The 20,423-nt window shown below is 42.1% G+C and overlaps 1 protein-coding gene across 5 annotated transcripts in view; it reads right to left on the reverse strand.

Annotated features, from left to right (window-relative positions):
- The window catches only part of LOC126295151 (zinc finger protein 721-like), a 201,094-nt gene that overhangs the window by 74,502 nt on the left and 106,169 nt on the right, over positions 1-20,423 (reverse strand). For 4 of the 5 annotated variants that reach the window (XR_007552392.1, XM_049987439.1, XM_049987441.1 and 1 more), the window contains exon 4: positions 17,733-17,948. Coding sequence is in view for 3 of the 5 variants with exons in the window: in XM_049987439.1 (XP_049843396.1) it covers positions 17,733-17,948 (216 nt within the window). In the remaining 2 variants the exon portion in view is untranslated. Of the gene's footprint in view, positions 1-17,732; positions 17,949-20,423 lie in introns of those variants that run through there. The other variant, XM_049987440.1, reaches the window with a different exon arrangement.

Raw genomic sequence — 20,423 nt, forward strand, 5'->3', positions numbered from 1 at the left:
GCATCACCCGATTTAATTCAACTACATTTCATTATCCTCGTTTTGCTTTTGTTGATGTTCATCTTACATCCTTCTTTCAAGAAATCGCCCATTCCATTCAGCTTTTTTTCCAGGTCCTTTGCTGCCTCTGACAGATTTACAGTCTCATCAGCAAACCTCAAAATTTTATTTCTTCTCCATAAATTTTAATTTCTACTCCGAATTTTTCTTTTGTTTCCTTTATTGCTTGCTCAATATACAGATTGAATAACATAACCTCAGTTCAGACTTTAACCACAGGAGCGTCCGGCAGCACAGTCATTGCCCACAGCGCACGCGCAGATGGTTTTTCTGCGGCCCCCAGCAGGGAGCACCAGGAGCGCCGCTTTCCTCCAACTACGAGCGTCTTCCCGCGCATGCATATTGCCTGCTCCCGGCATGATAAATTCCGTCGCCGCTGTGTGATTATCATCAGTAGCACCTTGCAGCAGTGATAACAACAGCTACCACCTGATGATGTCGAGCAGTTGCATCGACGAAATATTGTGCGAGTTACACAATACAATCCGGCGGCAAACCCGAGAAGAGTATTTGAAGCAGATCCGTCGGGGAAGCATGAAAAGTCACAATTTTCACATCTGTCAACACCTGCTTTCTTTGGGATTGGAATTATTATATTCTTCTTGAAGTCTGAGGGTATTTCGCCTGTCTCATACATCTTGCTCACTAGATGATAGAGTTTTGTTAGGCCTGGTTCTCCTGAGGCTGTCAGTAGTTCCAATGGAATGTTCTCTACTCCCGGGGCACTGTTTCGACTCAGGTCTTTCAGTGCTCTGTCAAAACTCTTCCTGCAGTATTGTATCTCCCATTTCATCTTCATCTGCATAATATTGTCCTCAAGTACATCGCTCTTGTATAGTCCCTTTATATACTCCTTCCATCTTTCTGCTTTCCCTTCTTTGCTTAGAACTGGGTTTCCATCTGAGCTCTTGATATTCATACAAGTGGTTCTCATTACTCCAAAGGTCTCTTTAATTTTCCTGTAGACAGTATCTATCTTACCCCTAGTGAGATAAGCCTCTACATCCTTACATTTGTCCTCTAGCCATCCCTGCTTAGCCATTTTGCACTTCCTGTTGATATCATTTTTGAGACGTTTGTATTCCTTTTTTGTCTGGTTCATTTACTGCATTTTTATATTTTCTCCTTCCATCAATTAAATTCAATATTTCTTCTGTTACCCAAGGATTTCTACTAGCCCTCGTCTTTTTAGCTACTTGATCCTCTGCTGCCTTCGCTACGTCATCCATCAAAGCTACTCATTCTTCTTCTACTGTATTTCTTTTCCCCATTCTTGTCATTCATTCCCTAATGCTCTCCCTGAAGCTCTCTACAACCTCTGGTTCTTTCAGTTAATCCGCGTCCCATCTTCTCAAATTCCACGTTTTTGCAGTTTCTTCAGTTTTAATCTACAGTTCATAACCAATAGATTGTGGTCAGAGTCCACATCTGCCCCAGGAAATGCCTTACAATTTAAATCCTGGGTCCTGAACCTCTGTCTTACCACTATATAATCTATCTGAGACCTTCCAGTATCTCCAGGATTCTTCCATGTTTACAACCTTCTTTTATGATTCTTGAACCAAGTGTTAGCTATGATTAGGTTATGCTCTGTGCAAAATTCTATCAAGTAGCTTCCTCTTTCATTCCTTACTCCCATTCCATGTTCACCTACTACGTTTCCTACTCTTCCTTTTTCTACAGACGAGTTCCATTCACCCATGACTATTACATTTTCATCTCCCTTCATTATCTGAATGATTTCTTTTATCTCATCATACATTTCATCAATCTCTTCACGATCTGCAGAGCTAGTTGGCATATAAACTTGTACTACTGTGGTAGGTGTGGGCTTCGTATCTGTCTTGGCCACAATAAAGCGTTCACTATGCTGTTTGTAGTAGCTTACCTGCATTCCTATTTTCCCATTCATTATTAAACCTACTCCTGCATTACCCCTATTTGATTTTGTACTTATACCCCTGTATTCACCTGGCCAAAAGTCTTGTTCCTCCTGCCACCGAACCTCACTAATTCCCACTATATCTAACTTTAACCTATCCATTTCCCTTTTTAAATTTTCTAACCTACCTGCCCGATTAAGGGATCCGACATTCCACGCTCCGATCCGTAGAACGCCAGTTTTCTTTCTCCTGATAACGATATCCTCTTGAGTAGTCTCCACCTGGAGATCCGAATGGGGACTGTTTTACCTCCGGAATATTTTACCCAAAAGAATGCCATCATCATTTAATCATAAAGTAAAGCTGCATGCCCTCGGGAAAAATTAAGGCCGTAGTTTCCCCTTGCTTTCAGCCGTTCACTGTACCAGCACAGCAAGGCCAGATCGGTCAACCATCCAGATTGTTGCCCCTGCAACTACTGAAAAGGCTGCTACCCCTCTTCAGGAACCACACGTTTGTCTGGCCTCTCAACAGATACCCCTCTGTTGTGTTTGCACCTACAGTACCGCTATCTGTATCGCTGAGGCACGCAAGCCTCCCCACCAACGGCAAGGTCTATGTTTCATAGAGGGGGAGGGGTCTTTCTGTATATAAGTAAAGTTTACACAGCAGGTTTGTCATTCATAAACTGCACCTGAAAGATTGTGTTATGCTATGCATACGAAGCAGCAATGTCTACCAACATCCGTCACAATTCGTTACTGGCAGGACTGTGGCCTATCTAGGCAGCAGTGTATTGTTCCACAATACTGCTGCTCATGTTGATTTGGATCCTCAGACTTTGACACGAGTACTGAACCGACAGATTAAGGAGTGCCACACAAGACAATAGGTAGGGTCTCGACAGTTTCACCCGATTAGTGTCCGAGAGGACATAAATATTGTCAGTTCAGCTGTGTAGGAACGTACAGACAATCACGTACCTCGAGTCAGGAAACATCTCATTTGCAGTGAGACAAGTATCTAGACAGAGAGCACACCACCTCTGGGGCAACACAGACCACTGTTGTGATTCCCTCGGTGCAGCGGCAGAGAGAGGAGCACCGACAGCAGCATGCCCTGCAACAACACTGGAGAGGGAAGGGGTGTCTGTCTGTCTTCTTAGACGAGACCAGAATGTGTGTGCAATGGACATATCTGTGTACAGAGGCTCTGGGGAGGACAAATGCCATCCAACTGCATTTGTCACTGTCATAAGTACCCAGCACCTGGTGTGACGGTATAGAGTGCCGTCAGCTACACGTTACAGTCAGCTCTGGCAATTTCGAAAGCAGGCCCTCAATTTATGATGCTTTGAGACCAGTGGCTTGTTCTCTCCAATATCTCCATTAGATAATAAAGTAAGAAAGTAAGAAAGACATACAACAAAGGAATTATTTGAATATGATGGAAACTGATAGATGTGATACAAATATAAAGACAAACACATTAACTACAATTTCAGAAGCTTTGGATGATTCATTCAAGAAGAAGAGCTTCACAAACTGAGCAAGTTAATAATCCGTCGATCCACCTCTCGCCCTTATGCTAACAGTTATTCAGCTCTGAATTCATCAACAGAGTTGTCTGATGTACTTCTGAGGGATATAGTGCCAAATTCTGTCCAACTGGCACCCCTCACCATCAAAATCCAAAGGTGGTTAGGCAGCCCTACCCATAATCCTTCACCTATTCTCAACTGGGAAGAGATCTGGCAGCCTTTCTCGCCAATGTCAGGTTTGACGAGCACAAATACGAGAGGTACAAACTCTCACTGTCTATAATCAGCACCAGGAAGGGCAACAAAACAGTTTGTGGAATATCATTGACATATTGCTGGGCCATAAGGGTGTGTGGACGACAACTGAAAGTGTTCCCATTATGAAAAGAAATGGCACCCCAGACTACCATTCCTGTCTGTGAGGATGTACAGCAGGTGACAACCAGGTTCACCTTGTTAGTGTGTCACATGTCGTCAGCCTGGAACCTCATTGACTGGAGTAGAATTGTCTTCAGTGATGAGCCCCACTTTAAATTGAGCCCCAATGACCAACAGAGACATGTCTGGAGAGTCTCCATACACCACTGTGATACCAACCAGATTGTTGTCCATCTTACAGCCTGACAACCAGAAGTGATGGTCTGGGGAGCCATTTCACTTCATAGCAGGGCCCCTTTGGTTGTTATCCACAGGGCTCTTACAGCACAGTGGTATGCCAACAATATTCTATGACAATTTTGTTGTCCTTGATGACAATTTATCCTGAGATTACATTTCGGCAAGATAATCCCCGTCGTCAGCACACAGTGAGTTTCTACTGCTTGTCTTCATGCCTGCCAGAACCTACCTTGGACCACAGGGACACCGGTTCTCCCCTCAATTGAGAATGTTCGGAGCATTATGGGCAGGGTCCTTCAACCAGCTTGGGATTCTGTTGATGTAAAGTGCCAATTGGACAGAATTTGGCACGATATCCCTGAGGAGAACATCCAACAACTCTATCAGTCAATGCAAGCTGGACAACTGCTCGCATACAGGCCACAGGTTGACCAACAAATTATTGAATTGCTCAATTTGTGAAGTTCTTTCTCTTGAATAAATCACCAAATTTTTTTGAAATGGAAATCACTTGTTTGTTTGTATATGTACATCACATCTACCAATTTCTGTTCCATTCAGGTAATTCTTTCTTGGTGGTGGAGGGGGTTCATTTTTTTACCTTAGAGTGTGTACTAACACCTGGCCACTTGTGCCTACCAAGTCAATGCCATTTTAACTACTTCTGTTTGTTCTGCACTCAGAAAATTTCTGCAAGTTTCTTTGAATATCAGAAAACACTTCACACTACAAAGACCTGGGCTATTTATAATTCGAAGGACAATGCATTTGGTCCATAGCATTAAAGTCTAAAGCTAAGTATTCTTAAAATGAATTGTATTTTACTAACAAACAACAGAAATTTGTATGTTAATTTCTTTTTTTAACAAAGCAACTGAAGTGCAACATGAAGCTCTAAATTTTTATATTTACAACTTTTAACATAGCTGCAATATTACAAGGTACTGGTAGTTGACATTGAATGTAACTCTTTGCCTTTACAAATGTCTGCTTGTGTATGTGTATGTGCAGATGGATATGTGTGTGTGTGCGAGTGTATACCTGCCCTTTTTTCCCCTTAAGGTAACTCTTTCCACTCCCAGGATTGGAATGACTCCTTACCCTCTCCCTTAAAACCCACATCCATTCGTCTTTCCCTCTCCTTCCCTCTTTCCTGAAGAAGCAACAGTTGGTTGCGAAAGCTTGAATTTTGTGTGTATGTTTGTGTTTGTTTGTGTGTCTATCAACCTGCCAGCGCTTTTGTTTGGTAAGTCACATCATGTTTGTTTTTAGATATATTTTTCCCACGTGGAATGTTTCCCTCTATTATATTCATATAATGCAATTGGATACATTTTAGGACCAGTGGATCCTTCTGGAAGGAAGGTTGAAGAGGTATGAAGGAAAGGGACTGGAGAGGTTTAGGGAATGGGGGAAGGGGGGGGGGGGTGTTTGGAAAAGTGTCCCAAAACCTCAGTTCCAGGGAGACTTACCAGAAAGGATGAGAAGGGAAGACTGACTATTGGGTAATGAACAGGACAAAATCAAGTAAGCTTTCAGTAAAAAGACCTTCTTCTGCAGTAAACATTACACACACACAGACTGCAAGCCACTGGGTAGTGGGTGTAAGGAGCAGGCAGGGGGGAGGCAGAAGGGGGGAGGGGGGCAGTGGCAAGGGACAGCAGGGTAGGGATGGGCGACGGTAAGGTGCTGCTTGTGGGAGCATGTAGGAACAGGGTGGGGAGAGGGTAGGGCAGCTAGGTGCAGTTGGGAAGTGGGGGGGGGCGGGGGGGGGGCGAAAGGAGAGAAGTAAAAATACTGTGAGTGCATTGGTGGAATAAAAGGCTGTGTAGTGCTGGACTGGAAGCAGAGAAGGGTGAAGGCTGAGGCCAAGAACGTAATGGGAATGTAGGAGATATTGCAGGCAAAGTTCCCATCTGCACAATTCAAAAAGCTAGTGTTGGTAAGAAGGATCCAGATGGCACAGACTGTGAAGCAGTAATTGAAGTGAAGAGTGTTGTGTTGAGCAGTGTGCTCAGAAACTGGTTGGTACAGATGTCACTCAGCCACAGTTTGTCGGTGGCCAATTGTGCAATCATGCAGACAGACAGCTTGTTGACTGTGATTCACACGCGGAACATTGCACAGTGGTTGCAGCTTAGCTTGTAGATCACATGAGTGGTTTCACAGGTAGCCGTACCTTTGATGCATTAGATGATGCTTGTAAGTGGAATGGAGTAGGTGGTGGCAGGAGGATGTATGGGATAGGTCTCACATCTAGGTTTATTATAGGGATATGAGCCCTGAGGCAAGGGATTGGGAGCAGAAGTTGAGCAGGGATGGACGAGGATACTGTGTGGGTTCGGGTGGTGGCAGAACACCGCTGTGGGAGGGGTGGGGAGGATAGTGGGTAGGACATTCCTCATTTCAAGGCATAACAACCCTGGCAGAGAATGTTATTCAGTTGCTACAGCCCTAGATGGTACTGAGTCATGAGGGGAATACTCCTTTGTGGCTGGATGGTGGGACTTTGGAAGGTGTGGGTAACTGGAGAGATAAGGCATGGGAGATACGTTTCTGTACGAGGCTTAAAGGTAGAAGGTGTGGTAATAAGCAAGACTGAGATTACTGGCAAAACATCATGAAAGAATTAATAAGAGCTGGTAGGAGGGGGGGGGGGGGGGGGGCGGGGCTTGGGAAATTTTGACATGCTAAGAAAATAAAAGATACAGAAAAACTAAAAGGAAGCAAAGAAAGGAATAGTTACTGAGAATAAGTGGAATTTTGACAAACTGGTGTCCGGAGGAAAAATCCAGATGGCACAGGTGGTGAAACCGGCACTGACGTCACGACTGTCATGCTATAGAGTGGGCTGTGAACCAGGATCTTGTGTGTTACCAGCATACAACCTCTATCTCTGTCCATTCATCCTAAATGATAAATTAGTGGTAGCCATATCAATGTCAAAGGCCGATTAGTGTGTACAGAACAGCTGGTATATGTCATGTGTCATTTCACATGTGGTTCTCCTTCTGACTGTATATGTTTCGCCAGTTATTGGGCCGATATAGGTGGTGGTAAGAGGGTGCATAGGGCAACCATTACGGAGGGAACAGTAACAGGAACAGGAGCCAGAGGGTAGAGAAATGGGTACAAATGGAACGTAGAAGCTATCATGGAGATTGGGAGTGTCATAAAAGGCTATTCTGGGTGCCATAGGAAAAATGTCAGACTGAATGTACCTCATTTCAGGGCATAATTTTAGGAAGTCATAGCCTTGTCAAAGTAGCTGATTAAGACATTCATGACCAAGATAATACTGAGTGACAAGAGGGAGGTGGGGGGGAGGGGGGAGATGAGCAGTACCAGGGTTGGATGTGATGGCCTGGGAAATCTGCTTTTGAACTACACTGGCAGAGTAATTATGTCCAGTGAAGGCTGAAGTGAGAATGGTTGTGTATTGCTGTAAAGAGTCTGCAACTGAGCAAATAAGTTTACCTTAAATGCCAAGGCTGTATAGGAGGTAACGTCTGACACGGAAAGGATGTAAACTGTCAAAATGTAAGTACTGTTACTGGGTTTAATGTGAACGTAAGTGTGTAGCTGACCCTCAATGAGAATGATATCAACACTGACAAAAGTGGCATGGGGTTCAGAGTAGGACCATACGAAATTTAATTGGGAAAATATATTTTGAGAGCTTCATCACGAGTCCACAAGTTGATTAAAGTGAGCAAGAAAGACATCACAGGTTTGGAACACGGTGTACAGTATGGGCATACGGGAAGGCAGTGGGCGTTGTGGAATGAATAGAATAATATTCAGACAGAGGCCATTCATTGGTGAAATCATGTTAAAAAGTGGTCACTTAGTCCTTGGGGGGTTAGGGTGAGCCAGAGCATAGAGTTTGGTGAAACATAGGAAAGCTGTTGTCTGCCAAAACTAAGTCCACAGTGCCACAGCACCGGGAGAAGTGGGAAGGTCTACACCACTACAGGGCACGTGGTCGACTTGTGGGTGAGCAAGAATACAAGAGAGCGGGCCCGGCAACGGGCGCCGGGTATATTCGACACACCATCCGGCTTCCTCCGTTCTGATTGGTCGAGACCAAGAAACCCGCGGGGGTGGCAATGGAACTTTCCAGAGCATTACCTGCTAAGCGATGCCTCGGGTGGCGTTAACTCGTAAGCATGTGAGGGAGGCGTGTGATCGAGGTGCCCTTCCTCGGTGCTGACTTCCTGTTACTAGACCGTGGGACAAAAGAATTTACAGGAAGCTAACACTGCCGGCTGTGGCTTGGCTGCAATGGAAAAATCAAGTTACCATTTGAAAGCTCATATAATAAAGTAAAATCCCCTACTGTCTGGCTCATCCTTTACAAAGGTGAGCAGTGGTCCGGGCAATGTTGAGCAGGAGATGGACCGTGTACTTTTTGGATGCTGGTATAGAGGGATGGGGCCCCAATGGTGACAAGCAAGGTATGTGACGGGAGTGGGACAGACACAGATTTCAGACAGTCTAGGAGATGGTTGGTGTGTTTAACAAATGAGGGAAGTCTTTGTAATATAGGTTGCAAGTGTTAATAAACAAAGGCAGATATACATTTGGTTAGTGATTTGAAGCCAGCAACTATGAGATGGCTAGTGTGATTGGGTTTGTGGATCTTAGGAAGAAGGTAAAACATAGGGGGGGGTGCAAGTTTTGTGTGGGGTAAGAAGTTCTGCAGATTGAGGTGAAGGCCGGGAGGTTTTAAGGGAGGGACTGTACGAGGTCAGATTTTATCACAAGGATATAATCTCGATGGAAGACGTTTTACATAGAGGTGTCTGACAGTTGGCATACACCCTCACTTACATGCTACTGTTGCTCACGTAATACAGTGCTATATCCCTTCTCAGCCAGGAGGATATTGGTGGAGTCGTCAGTTTTTAGGTAACAAAAAGTCTGCAAAGGAGAGGTTAGCATTGCTTCACAGCCCTTGCACCACACACATGGTCTCAATTTACATTAATGTCTTTGGTCTCAGCATTTATTCTCAGTAACTACTCCTTTCTTCACTACCTGTACCTGTTATTTTCTGTCTTGTCTATTTTTCTCTGTCCTCCATCAGTACCACATATAATGCACTTACCTTTCCACTCTTATTAACTCTCGCACTATGCTTTGTCTGTAATCTCCGTCTTGCTTATTACTCTATCTCCCATCTTTAAGTCCTCAGTTTCCACATCTCGTCCAGCAGCAGCAGGAGAACACACACATAAATGTATTTAAATTTGCAAAGTTTTGGAGCCAGAGGTTCCTCCTTCTGGCAGAAGGGTTAAAGGGGAGGCAGAGAGACGACAACAAAGGGTTGGTGAGATTTAAGAAATGGGGGGAGTTTGAAAAAGTCGCCCAGAACGCCAGGTCAGGGGAGACTCACCGCAGAGGATGAGAAGGCAAGACTCAATCCTCCTCGTCCTGTTTGGTAAGTCTCCCCTAAGCTGGGGTTCTGGGTGACTTTTGCCAGCTCTCCTCATATCCTAAACCTTACCAATCATTTTCCTTCACCCTTCTTCCTCCCCCTTCAACCCTTCTGCCAGGAGGCAGAACCTCTGGTTCCAAAAGCTTGCAGATTTAAATACTGTTATATGTGTGTTCTCCTACAGCTGCTTGATGAGTAGATTTTTTTTATCCATTCAGTTTAATTACATTTTATTCTATGGTGGAGAATATAAAGAGCTATAATCTTCTGCTACTAGAGGTATAAGAAAATTAGTGAAATACTTCAGCAGTCAGGGCCTCTAGATCAATCATCAGATCTCAGTTACTAGCATTTAAAACAGAAAGTTTTTACCACACCAATATAAATAATATATGTGACATTTCAACGACATAAACTGGCAGTTGTAAATTTCTGATTGCATATTCTGATGAAAGTCTGCAGCAAACAAATCACATTAATTTTGTATTTGGAAAAGTGAGTAGTGGCTTAATATCCTTAGTCAGCTCACAAATACAGTTTACAGCCACACATTAAAAAAAGTGTACTGTGGAAAAATGTAGACCGGCAATGGCAAGGAAAGCCTTTCTGAAGCAGAGAAATTTGTTAACATCCAATACAGATTTAAGTATCAGGAAGCCTTTTCTGAAAGTATTTATATGGAAGTGAAACATGGACAATAAATAGTTTAGACAAAAAGAGAATAGAAGCTATCGAAATGTTGCACTACAGAATAATGCTGAAGATTCGATGGGTAGATCACATAACTAATGAGGTGGTACTGAATAGAATTGGGGAGAAGAGGAATTTGTGGCACAACTTGACCAGAAGAAGGGATCAGTTGGTAGGACATGTTCTGAGGCATCAAGGGATCACAAATTTAGCATTGGAGGGCGGCTTGGAGGGTAAAATTCGTAGTAGGAGACCATGAGATGAATACACTAAACAGATTCAGAAGGATGTAGGTTGCAGTAGGTACTTGGAGGTGAAGAAGCTTGCACAGGATAGAGTAGTATGGAGAGCTGCATCAAACCAGTCTCAGGACTGAAGACCACAACAACTACAGCAACAACAACAGTCATAGACAATCATGTCGTGAAGTTTTATTTATTTATTTATTTTTAAGTCAACCACTGAAGTTATCAAGAACAGTAATGCACATTATCACAGCACCAAAACGAAACATAACTACTTTAGGAAAAGAATCAAATTAAAACTGACAGGGCAAAATCAATGCATAAATAGTTTGATTTTGTTTACCAAACTATATAAGAACACACAAAGGGATTGATTTTAACACTAAATTAAAATCTTTTCTGACAGAAAAATGTTTATATTCATTCAATGAATTTTAAGACACTGCTTATGATACAAATCAGTAGCATATCAACCACAGAGTAATAAATGAATAGATACAAGATATTATTATAGTCTGTAACATATATTGTAAATTTGCTGTTATATTATATATGGCATTTGCAAAAACTGCAACTGTGATACCTTCATGCAAAGAAAAAGTAAATAAATAAATAAAAGTTTATTTTGTAATTCTTCTGAAAGTTGCTTTCTTTAATTAACAGGAAGATTCTAATAAATTATTACAACACAGATATTAGGGAAACAGCTTGGTTATCTGCTTACAATTTTTCTTTTATGATATTGTTCAACTAATTCTGTGCATACATGATCATTTGATGTGTGCCAAGAGTTTATTCTCAACTTATTGTGCAAAATCTTCAATTTAAGATTATACGTCTTAACGGGTGGATTACAAAAGCATTTTAAATTTTTAAACTAGATCTGTAATTAGGGTGACCTCTAGTGAATCAGGACAAAAATTTGAAAATTTAAAATAATCATTTTAGTGTTATTAGAAGCTGTAAGTTTTCTAGTTCATTCTTTACCATAATAATTAAGGAACAAATTACAGGCATACCACTTTTGTAATGAAATACATAGAGAGTGTATTCAAGATAAAAATTAGCAACCAAATGTCCCTATTTACTCATGCCAGTGAGGATGAATTGGACAGTCACTTAGGTAAACTGGACAGTGCTACAATAACATTTCTTCTCCTTTTGTCATCTACTGAACATATTTATTACGGAGGTATACTGAGCGTCTCAGGACAACTTATGTACTACTGAATGTCTTGTTTTAAATAACACATCTATCACAAAGAAACTTCTTGTTTGTCTCAGCCACCCCACGTATTTCCCGGTCCCACTCCTTTCCCCTTCATCCCAATTTTGACGATATACAGCCACTGTATTTTATACAACTAAACCCACACATTGCATCTTTTTCCTCTGATTCTGAGCATGACGATACTGGAAGCACCCTATCCCCCCCCCCCCTCCCCCCTCCCCTCATTTTTTCCTCCACCTTCTGTTTCCATTCTTCACTTCTTTCCTTTCTGTAACATATTTTCAAGGAGATTAAGTGAACTGCTCACTGCTTCCTTCTTGATGCATTGAGTTCCATTTCTTTCTTCATAGGTGGAAGAAGACAGTGGAAAGATACCAAAGGTGATGTGGATATTGTCTACTTTTCAATGCTGGTTTCTGTTGTTATAGGAACAGGACAATGATTGGGCACAGCAACATATTCAGCAGCTTCCTCTGTTGTCATGCAACCAGGGACAAAATCGCTTTCTGAGAGAGAATATGCACTGAATGGACAAACCCCAGTTGATCTGAACCCACTCTCGGCAACAGCAGCCATCGCTGCAGTCAACTAGGCTGCTTTGAAAACCTTTCCAAAAAATATAACCTGTTGCTTTTTCTTTCCTCCAGTTTGTTTCTCACAAAAGTATTAGACTCAATGTCACAATATGACTTCAATACTTGGAAAATAAACTACTTAATAACTGAAGTCGCTGAGTCGTATGACTAGACTGTATGTCATTTTCTTCACAAACCTCCATGCCTTTTCACTTTTATGGGAAATGTGACCATCCAGAAGGAAGACATATTCCAGGAACCCAATGAGTTTGAAAATAATGCAACCATTTCGAAAAGGCATCTCCATTTATCCAAACTGAGTCTGTCATTGTTACCAACGAGCCACTAGGAAAACCAACAGAAAATTAAATATGAAACTTTTTGCCTTTAAATATTGTCATCAGCAGAATGCAATTTCCGATGGAGTTTGTGCGAGCAAGAATGATAACAAGTCCACTCCTCTTAATGCAAGTTTGCTGATAGATGGCTTTGGAAACTCTCATTGCAAATATATTGTTGGTTGGTCTAGCATTCATTAGAAAACTTGGGTTAACCACAATTATAACTCAATTGTGGCTCATGAAACAAATTAAGTTCTCCCAAGATTTTACCCAGTAAAGTAAAAAAATTGCTCAATGTCATGTTTATTAAGGCACTTGTAACAATACAATGAGATATCTTCAGGCTTCCCGAACGATATTTCAGGACTGCACTTACAGAAAACAATAAACCTACAATTTTTGACTTTAAGTCTTTTGGAAACTTATGTTCAATTTCATTTTTCACTGTAAATAAAAAACCAACTTTTCTTTCAACATCAGAGTCCAATCCGAACGCCGGCCAGAGTGGCCGTGCGGTTCTAGGCACTACAGTCTGGAGTCGAGCGACCGCTCCGGTCGCAGGTTCAAATCCTGCCTCGGGCATGGGTGTGTGTGATGTCCTTAGGTTAGTTAGGTTTAATTACTTCTAAGTTCTAAGTGACTGATGACCTCAAAAGTTAAGTCGCATAGTGCTAAGAGCCATTTGAACCAATCCAAACCCACAAGATGACAAACAAAGCATCCATTCTACTAACTGCTTGTATTATTTGACAGTAAACATAGTCTGTCCATCCATCTTTTTTCACCGATCATTATTACAACTTTGTAGATAACAGTGACAACACAAACAAGGCACCCCAAATAGCTCTGCAGCATGACACATGCTCCTCCCTCGGCAACTTCGCATGGATCATCTTCAGCTCAATCACCTTTATCTTTAACCTTCTGTGAGAGAATAGTAAAAACTAAATCAGAAAAATGTGTTTTAATTTAGTGTGTGTATTCACCCAAAAAGTAGTGTTTTTCGCTACAGAGGTTGGTAACAGTGTAACCATTTTCCACGGATGGAAGAAGTGCTGTAACTTCATTTCAGATCTCGGATTTAAAAATTACGAGAAACAAATACATAATCAGAGTAACAATTCACTTATTACACTACATTTAAAGAAACAAAACATTCGTAAGCAAAAGTTTCTGTTGCTCTTACGCTCAATAACTGGTATTTTTTATGAGACATTCAGAACACAACACTAGACTGGTAGCGTGTCAGGCAGATTCCTGATACATGAATCCTGATACATCATCTGAAGTTGGCAGCACCTTCTTATATACAGGGTGGTCCATTGGTAGTGACCGGGCCAAATATCTCACGAAATAAGCATCAAACGAAAAAATTACAAAGAAAGAAACTCATCTAGCTTGAAGGGAGAAACCAGATGGCACTATGGTTGGCCCACTAGATGGTGCTGCCATAGGTCAAATGGATATCAACTGCATTTTTTAAAATAGGAACCCCCATTTTTTATTACATATTCGTGTAGTATGTAAAGAAATATGAATGTTTTAGTTGGACCACTTTTTTCGCTTTGTGATAGATGGCACTGTAATAGTCACAAATGTATAAGTATGTGGTATCACGTAACATTTCACCAGTGCGGATGGTATTTGCTTTGTGATACATTACCCATGTTAAAATAGACCATTTTCCAATTGCAGAAAAGGTTGATATTGTGTTGCTGTATGGCTATTGTGATCAAAATGCCCAACGGATGTGTACTATGTACACTGCTCGGTATTCTGGATGACACCATCCAAGTGTCCGGACCATTCGCCGGATAGTTACGTTATTTAAGGAAACAGGAAGTGTTCAGCCACATGTGAGACGTCAACCATGACCTGCAACAAATAATGATGCCCAAGTAGGTGTTTTGGCTGCTGTTGTGGCTAATCCACACATCAGTAGCAGACAAATTGCGCGAGAATCGAGAATCTCAAAAACGTCAGTGTTGAGAATGCTATATCAGCATCGATTGCACCCATACCGTATTTCTGTGCACCAAAAATTGCATGGCAATGACTTTGAATGTCGTGTACAGTTCTGCCACTGGGCACAAGAGAAATTACGGGACGATGACAGACTTTTTGCACGCGTTCTATTTAGTGACGAAGCATCGTTCACCAACAGTGGTAACGTAAACCGGCATAATATGCACTATTGGCCAATGGAAAATCCAAGACTGCTGAAACAAGTGGAACATCAGCGACCTTGGCGGGTTATGTATGGCTCGGCATTATGGGAGGAAGGATAATTGGCCCCCATTTTATCGATGGCAATCTAAATGGTGCAATGTTTGCTGATTTCCTACGTAATGTTCTACTAATGTTACTACAAGATGTTTCACTGCATGACAGAATGTCGATGTACTTCCAACTTGATGGATATCCGGCACATAGCTAGTGTGCGGTTGAAGTGGTATTGAATAGCACATTTCATGATAGGTGCATTGGTCGAAGGATATTTCCTATCTTGATTCACCGACAACACCTGAAAACATGCGTCAGCGCATTGTCAATGCATGTGCGAGCATTACAGAAGGTGAACTACTCACTGTTGAGAGGAATGTCATTACGTGTATTGCCAAATGCATTGAGGTTGACGGGCATCATTATGAGTGATTCTTCAGTTTCTCCCTGCGTATTTGTTGCTTGAACAGTCGACGGGTATACAACCGGTTCATAGTGTCCAACGGGCACAATATTTCGGCGATCAGACATGTCGCCATCGTCAGGTGCACTGACGAACTGAGGTCCTGAAAGTGGGCAGCCGATTTAATTCCCCTCCCCCCGCGGGCCGCTCTCTTCGCCTTGCGCGCCAGCATCGCAAAGATGTGGCCGTCGGATTCTGTTGTAGCATCGATGTGCTTGCTATGTCCGCCCTGGTCGCCAGTTCCGCACTGGCGGTATGTCACGTGATACCACGTACTTCTACATTTGTGACTATTACAGCGCCATCTATCACAAAGCGAAAAAAGTGGTCCAACTAAAACATTCATATTTCTTTACATACTACACGAATATGTAATAAAAAATGGAGATCCTATTTTAAAAAACGCAAGTTGATATGCGTTTGACCTATGGCAGCACCATCTAGCGGGTCAACCATGGTGCCATCTGGTTTCTCCCTTCAAGCTAGATGAGTTTCTTTCTTTGTAATTTTTTCGTTTGATGCTTATTTCCTGAGATATTTGGCCCGGTCACTACCAATGGACCACCCTGTATATAAGAAGATGCTGCCAACTTCAGATTATGTATCAGGATTCATGTGTCAGGAATCTGCCTGACACGCTATCAGTCTAGTGTTGTGTTCTGAACGTCTCATAAAAAATACCAGTTATTGAGCGTAAGAGCAACAGAAACTTTAGCTTACGAATATTTTGTTTCTTTAAATGTAGTGTAATAAGTGAATTGTTACTCTGATTATGTATTTGTTTCTCATAATTTTTAAATCCGAGATCTGAAATGAAGTTACAGCACTTCATACAAACTGACGACCAGGGCGGAAGTAGCAAGCACATCGACTCTACAACAGATTGCGACGCCCACGTCTTCGCGACCGCCGGCGTGCAAGGCAAAGAGAGCTGCCCGCAGGGAGAGGGGATTTAAATTGGCCGCCCGCCCTCAGGAGCTCAGTTCGTCAGCGCACCTGATGATGGCGACATGCCTGATCTCCGAAATATTGAGCCCGTCGGACACAATGAACCGGCAGTATACCTGCTGACTGTTCGAGCATTATTTTGAGCATTTACTGCATTAATGTGTTGAGCGTTTATTGCATTAATGTGCTATTTATAGGTAATCACGGTGTAACGGCATGCGTTCTCAGAAATGATGAGCTCACAAAGGTACATGTATCACATTGGAACAACCGAAATAAAATGTTCAAACGTGCCAATGTTATGTATTTTAATTTAAAAAACCTACATGTTACCAACTGTTAGTCTAAAATTGAGCCATATGTTTGTGACTACTAAAGCGCCATCTATCACACAGCAAAAAAGGTGGTCCAACTAAAATATTGATATTTCTTTATGTACTATACGAATGTGTAATAAAAAATGAGGGTTCCTATTTCAAAAAAACGCAGTTGATATCCGTTTGATCTATTGCAGCGCCATCTAGCAGGTCAACCATAGTGTCATCTGGTTTCCCCCTTCAAGCTAGATGAGTTTCTTTCTTTGTAATTTTTTCGTTTGATGCTTATTTCGTGAGATATTTGGCCTGGTCACTACCAATGGACCACCTTGTATATAAGAAGGTGCTGCCAACTTCAGAGTTTCGTTCTTAGTAGTTTTCCGTTTGACGCTTATTTCGTGAGATATTTGGCCCAGTCACAATCAATGGACCACCCTGTACAGTTCATTTCTACTAAAGAATGAAAATTCTATAATTGTCCCCATTTAGCCACTATCCTGATTCCCCAGGCTTCCCTTATATGAAACACTGAAAATAAAATTTTTGTTGACTCTGGAAGCCACTGGACAGGCAACCGGGCAACTGGAACCAGGTGACAATTTTAGCAATTCAGTAACATAGACGTACAAGAACTGAAATGGAACAGTAAGAACGTAAGATCACAAACTGCGTACTCAGATTAAAAAGGTGTAGCACAGGAATGCAGTCTTTCACCCTTACCATTCAATCTATACATCGAAGAAGCTATGACAGAAATAAAAGAAGAGTTCAATAAATAGATTACAATTCAGGCTGAAATAATGTCAATGAGAAGAATCGGTGATGACACTGCCATCTTCAGTGAAAGTGGGAAAGAAGTGCAACACCTGTTAAATGGAATCAACAATCTAATGAGCACACACTATAGATTGCTTCTCCCATCAGGCACGGTGGCTGGTGGTAAAGTCTCGGGGGACAGATATATGTGGTCACGTGTGTTGTACTCTAACTCGTCTGCAGGTTAGCAAAGTTCTAAGTCCAGTTTATGTGCCTTCGGATAAGTCAGTGCCTCTACTATTTGAATTACTTCTCAACTTCTCAACTGAACAGTTTACAAACATTTGGTGGTGTCCACATCGTGTGACGAGGGGGGGGGGAATGAAAGCTACAGCTACTTACCTCTTCAAACCTCGAGAACTGAGACGGCTGCTCATCTTCAGCCTCCGTCTTGATTCCTTCAATCTTCGGGTACAACAACGGGAATGTTTCGTCATCTTCCACCTGGATGTGACTCTCCGTCTCCTTCAAACTGCTTTCCCTTGTTCCGTTAACAGGCGGTGAGGTTTCGGTATCTGTTTCTTCTATTTTAACATTAACTTCACTGTGCACTGATATCTGAAAGTATAAAATAGCTTATTACTGATTTAAATTGTACTGAAAATTGTGAAATAAAGCAGGCAACTACAAATCCAGGTTAATGCCAACCCGAGACTCCACGCATAATTGAAAATAAACGTGTTATTACCAGAAACTGCTATTTTATTTTGAAAATATGCTACACTATCTGAGCAAAACTATCTGGCCGCCTCTTAGTGGACATAAATATGAGGTCTGTACCCTTCACTTTTATGATGGCCCGAACTCTGTCAGGTACACCTCAGATGAGGTCTCCAAATGTCTGTGGAGGAATGGCATCCCATTCTTTCTCAAGAGCTGCAACACGAGAAGACAGTGATGTCAGACACCGGGAGCGAGTCCACATTCTTATTCACCCGAAAGATGTTCCACTGTGTTCAGGTGAGGTCTCTGGACGGGGCAGTCGATTTCAGGAAAGTTGTTGCACACAAACCGTTGCCTCACAGATTCTGCTTTATGACAGGGTGCACTGTTATGCAGATACAATCAGTCATCGTTTCCAAACTGTTCTTCTACTGTACGTGTACACAATAATGTAAAATCTGTTCATATCCTTCTGCATTTAGTACTTTTGTAAGCACAAGAAGGAGACGAACACCCTATACAACAAAAAATACTCCTGTGCCGTAAAACCACCTCCTTCCTACTTTATAGCTGGAACTACACACAGTGGCAGATAACATTCCCCAAACCCAAACCCTTCCATTAGACTGCAGCAGAATACGGCATGACTCATCACTTGGAATTACCCACCCACAATCCAGTGGCACTGATCTTTATACCATCACAAATGTCACCTGGCATTAACTACAGAAATACGAGAGTGGTTTGAAAAGTTCTCAGAATCACCACGAAAAGTCAGCACTAGTGTGACGAGTTGTTCACGTGATATTCATTGGACTGTTGCCCTAAACATGTGCCACGTTATCTTGGAAGTGAGCTTCAGCGGTGACGTGGTTCTGCTGTCATTACCGTGTAGCGATTTACGAAGGTGGACAAAAATCGAGATTCGAGGAGTGATTAAGCACTTCTTAAAGAAAGGTACGGACGTGGAGGACATTTGTGCCGATTTTCAGAATACACTGGGGGACTCTACTCCTTTCTATTCAGACTGTTGCCAAGTGGACAAACGAATTTAAATTCGGTCGGGAGAACGATCCGCGCAGCAGTCGGCCGAAAGTGTCACTACTCCGGAAATCGTTGCAAAAGTGCACAAAATGGTCATGGAGGATCGCCGATTGAAAGTGTGTGAATTGCTCACTCTTGCCAGATGTCATCTGAAAGGGTATATCGCATTTTAACTGAAGAATCAGAATTGAAAAAATTATCTGCAAGACGTGTGCCGCAACTCTCGACGTCGGATCGTAAACACACGATAACGGACATATCGAAACAACGTTTGGCCGGTTTTAGGAGAAACGAACAAGATTTTTTGCACCAGTTTGTGACCACAGATGAAACTCTGGTGCACTACTACACCCCAGAGACAAAACGACAGTCAAAGCTGTGTAAACATGCTGATTCTCAACCACCCAAGAAAGCAAAGACAATTCATTCAGAGCGAAAGGTTATGGCACCAGTGTTCTGGGATGTGAAGGGGATTCTGTTTGTAGATTATCTCCTCACTGGGCACACAATTACTGGAGAATTCTATGCTAACCTCCCGGACAAACTGCAACAAAATATACACAAAAAAAGGTCAGGTTTAGCAAGGAAGAAAGTCAGCTTCCATCGAGTCAATGTGTGGCCACACACACGTGCCATTGCCATGGCAAAATTACACAAACTAAGGTACGAAATGTTGCCACACCCACCTTATTCACCTGATATGGCTCTGTCAGACATCCATCTCTGAAAATTTTTCTCAGTGGATGAAGATTCACTTCAAACGAAGAATTGATAGTTGGAGTTGACAACTATTTTGCAGGACTGGAGGAAATTCATTTTCGAGATGGCATCGAAGCACTGGAACATCATTGGACTGAGTGCATTAATCTACAAGGAAACTACATTGAAAAATATAAAGAATTTCAGTGATATAAGTACTTTTTTCTGTTCCATTCTGAGAACTTTTCAATCCACCCTCGTATATGGCTTTCGAGGAGCTGCTCGACCAAAATATGTGGCTTATGGAGAGCTGCTCGAGCACTGTAATCCACTCTTTTCAGCTCCATACTCACATTTGTTGTGCTACTCAACTGCTGGAAGCACTTTGAAACTCACAACTAATTCCTTCTGTTGATTTTGAGCAGTTTTTTACAACTATCCTCTGTCAGTACACAAGGTCTCCCAGGTCTCAGTTTAGCTGTGCCAGTTCCTTCACTTTTCTGCTTCATAATCACCTCACCACATTCAACTTGGGAAGATTTACAAGGGTTACAATGTCTCTGATGGATTTGTTACTCCAATGACATCTGACGACTAGTCCACGTTCGAAGTCACTGAGTGCTCCCG

This window comes from Schistocerca gregaria, chromosome 11 (assembly GCF_023897955.1).
Source record: "Schistocerca gregaria isolate iqSchGreg1 chromosome 11, iqSchGreg1.2, whole genome shotgun sequence".
NCBI classification, from domain to species: domain Eukaryota; kingdom Metazoa; phylum Arthropoda; class Insecta; order Orthoptera; family Acrididae; genus Schistocerca; species Schistocerca gregaria.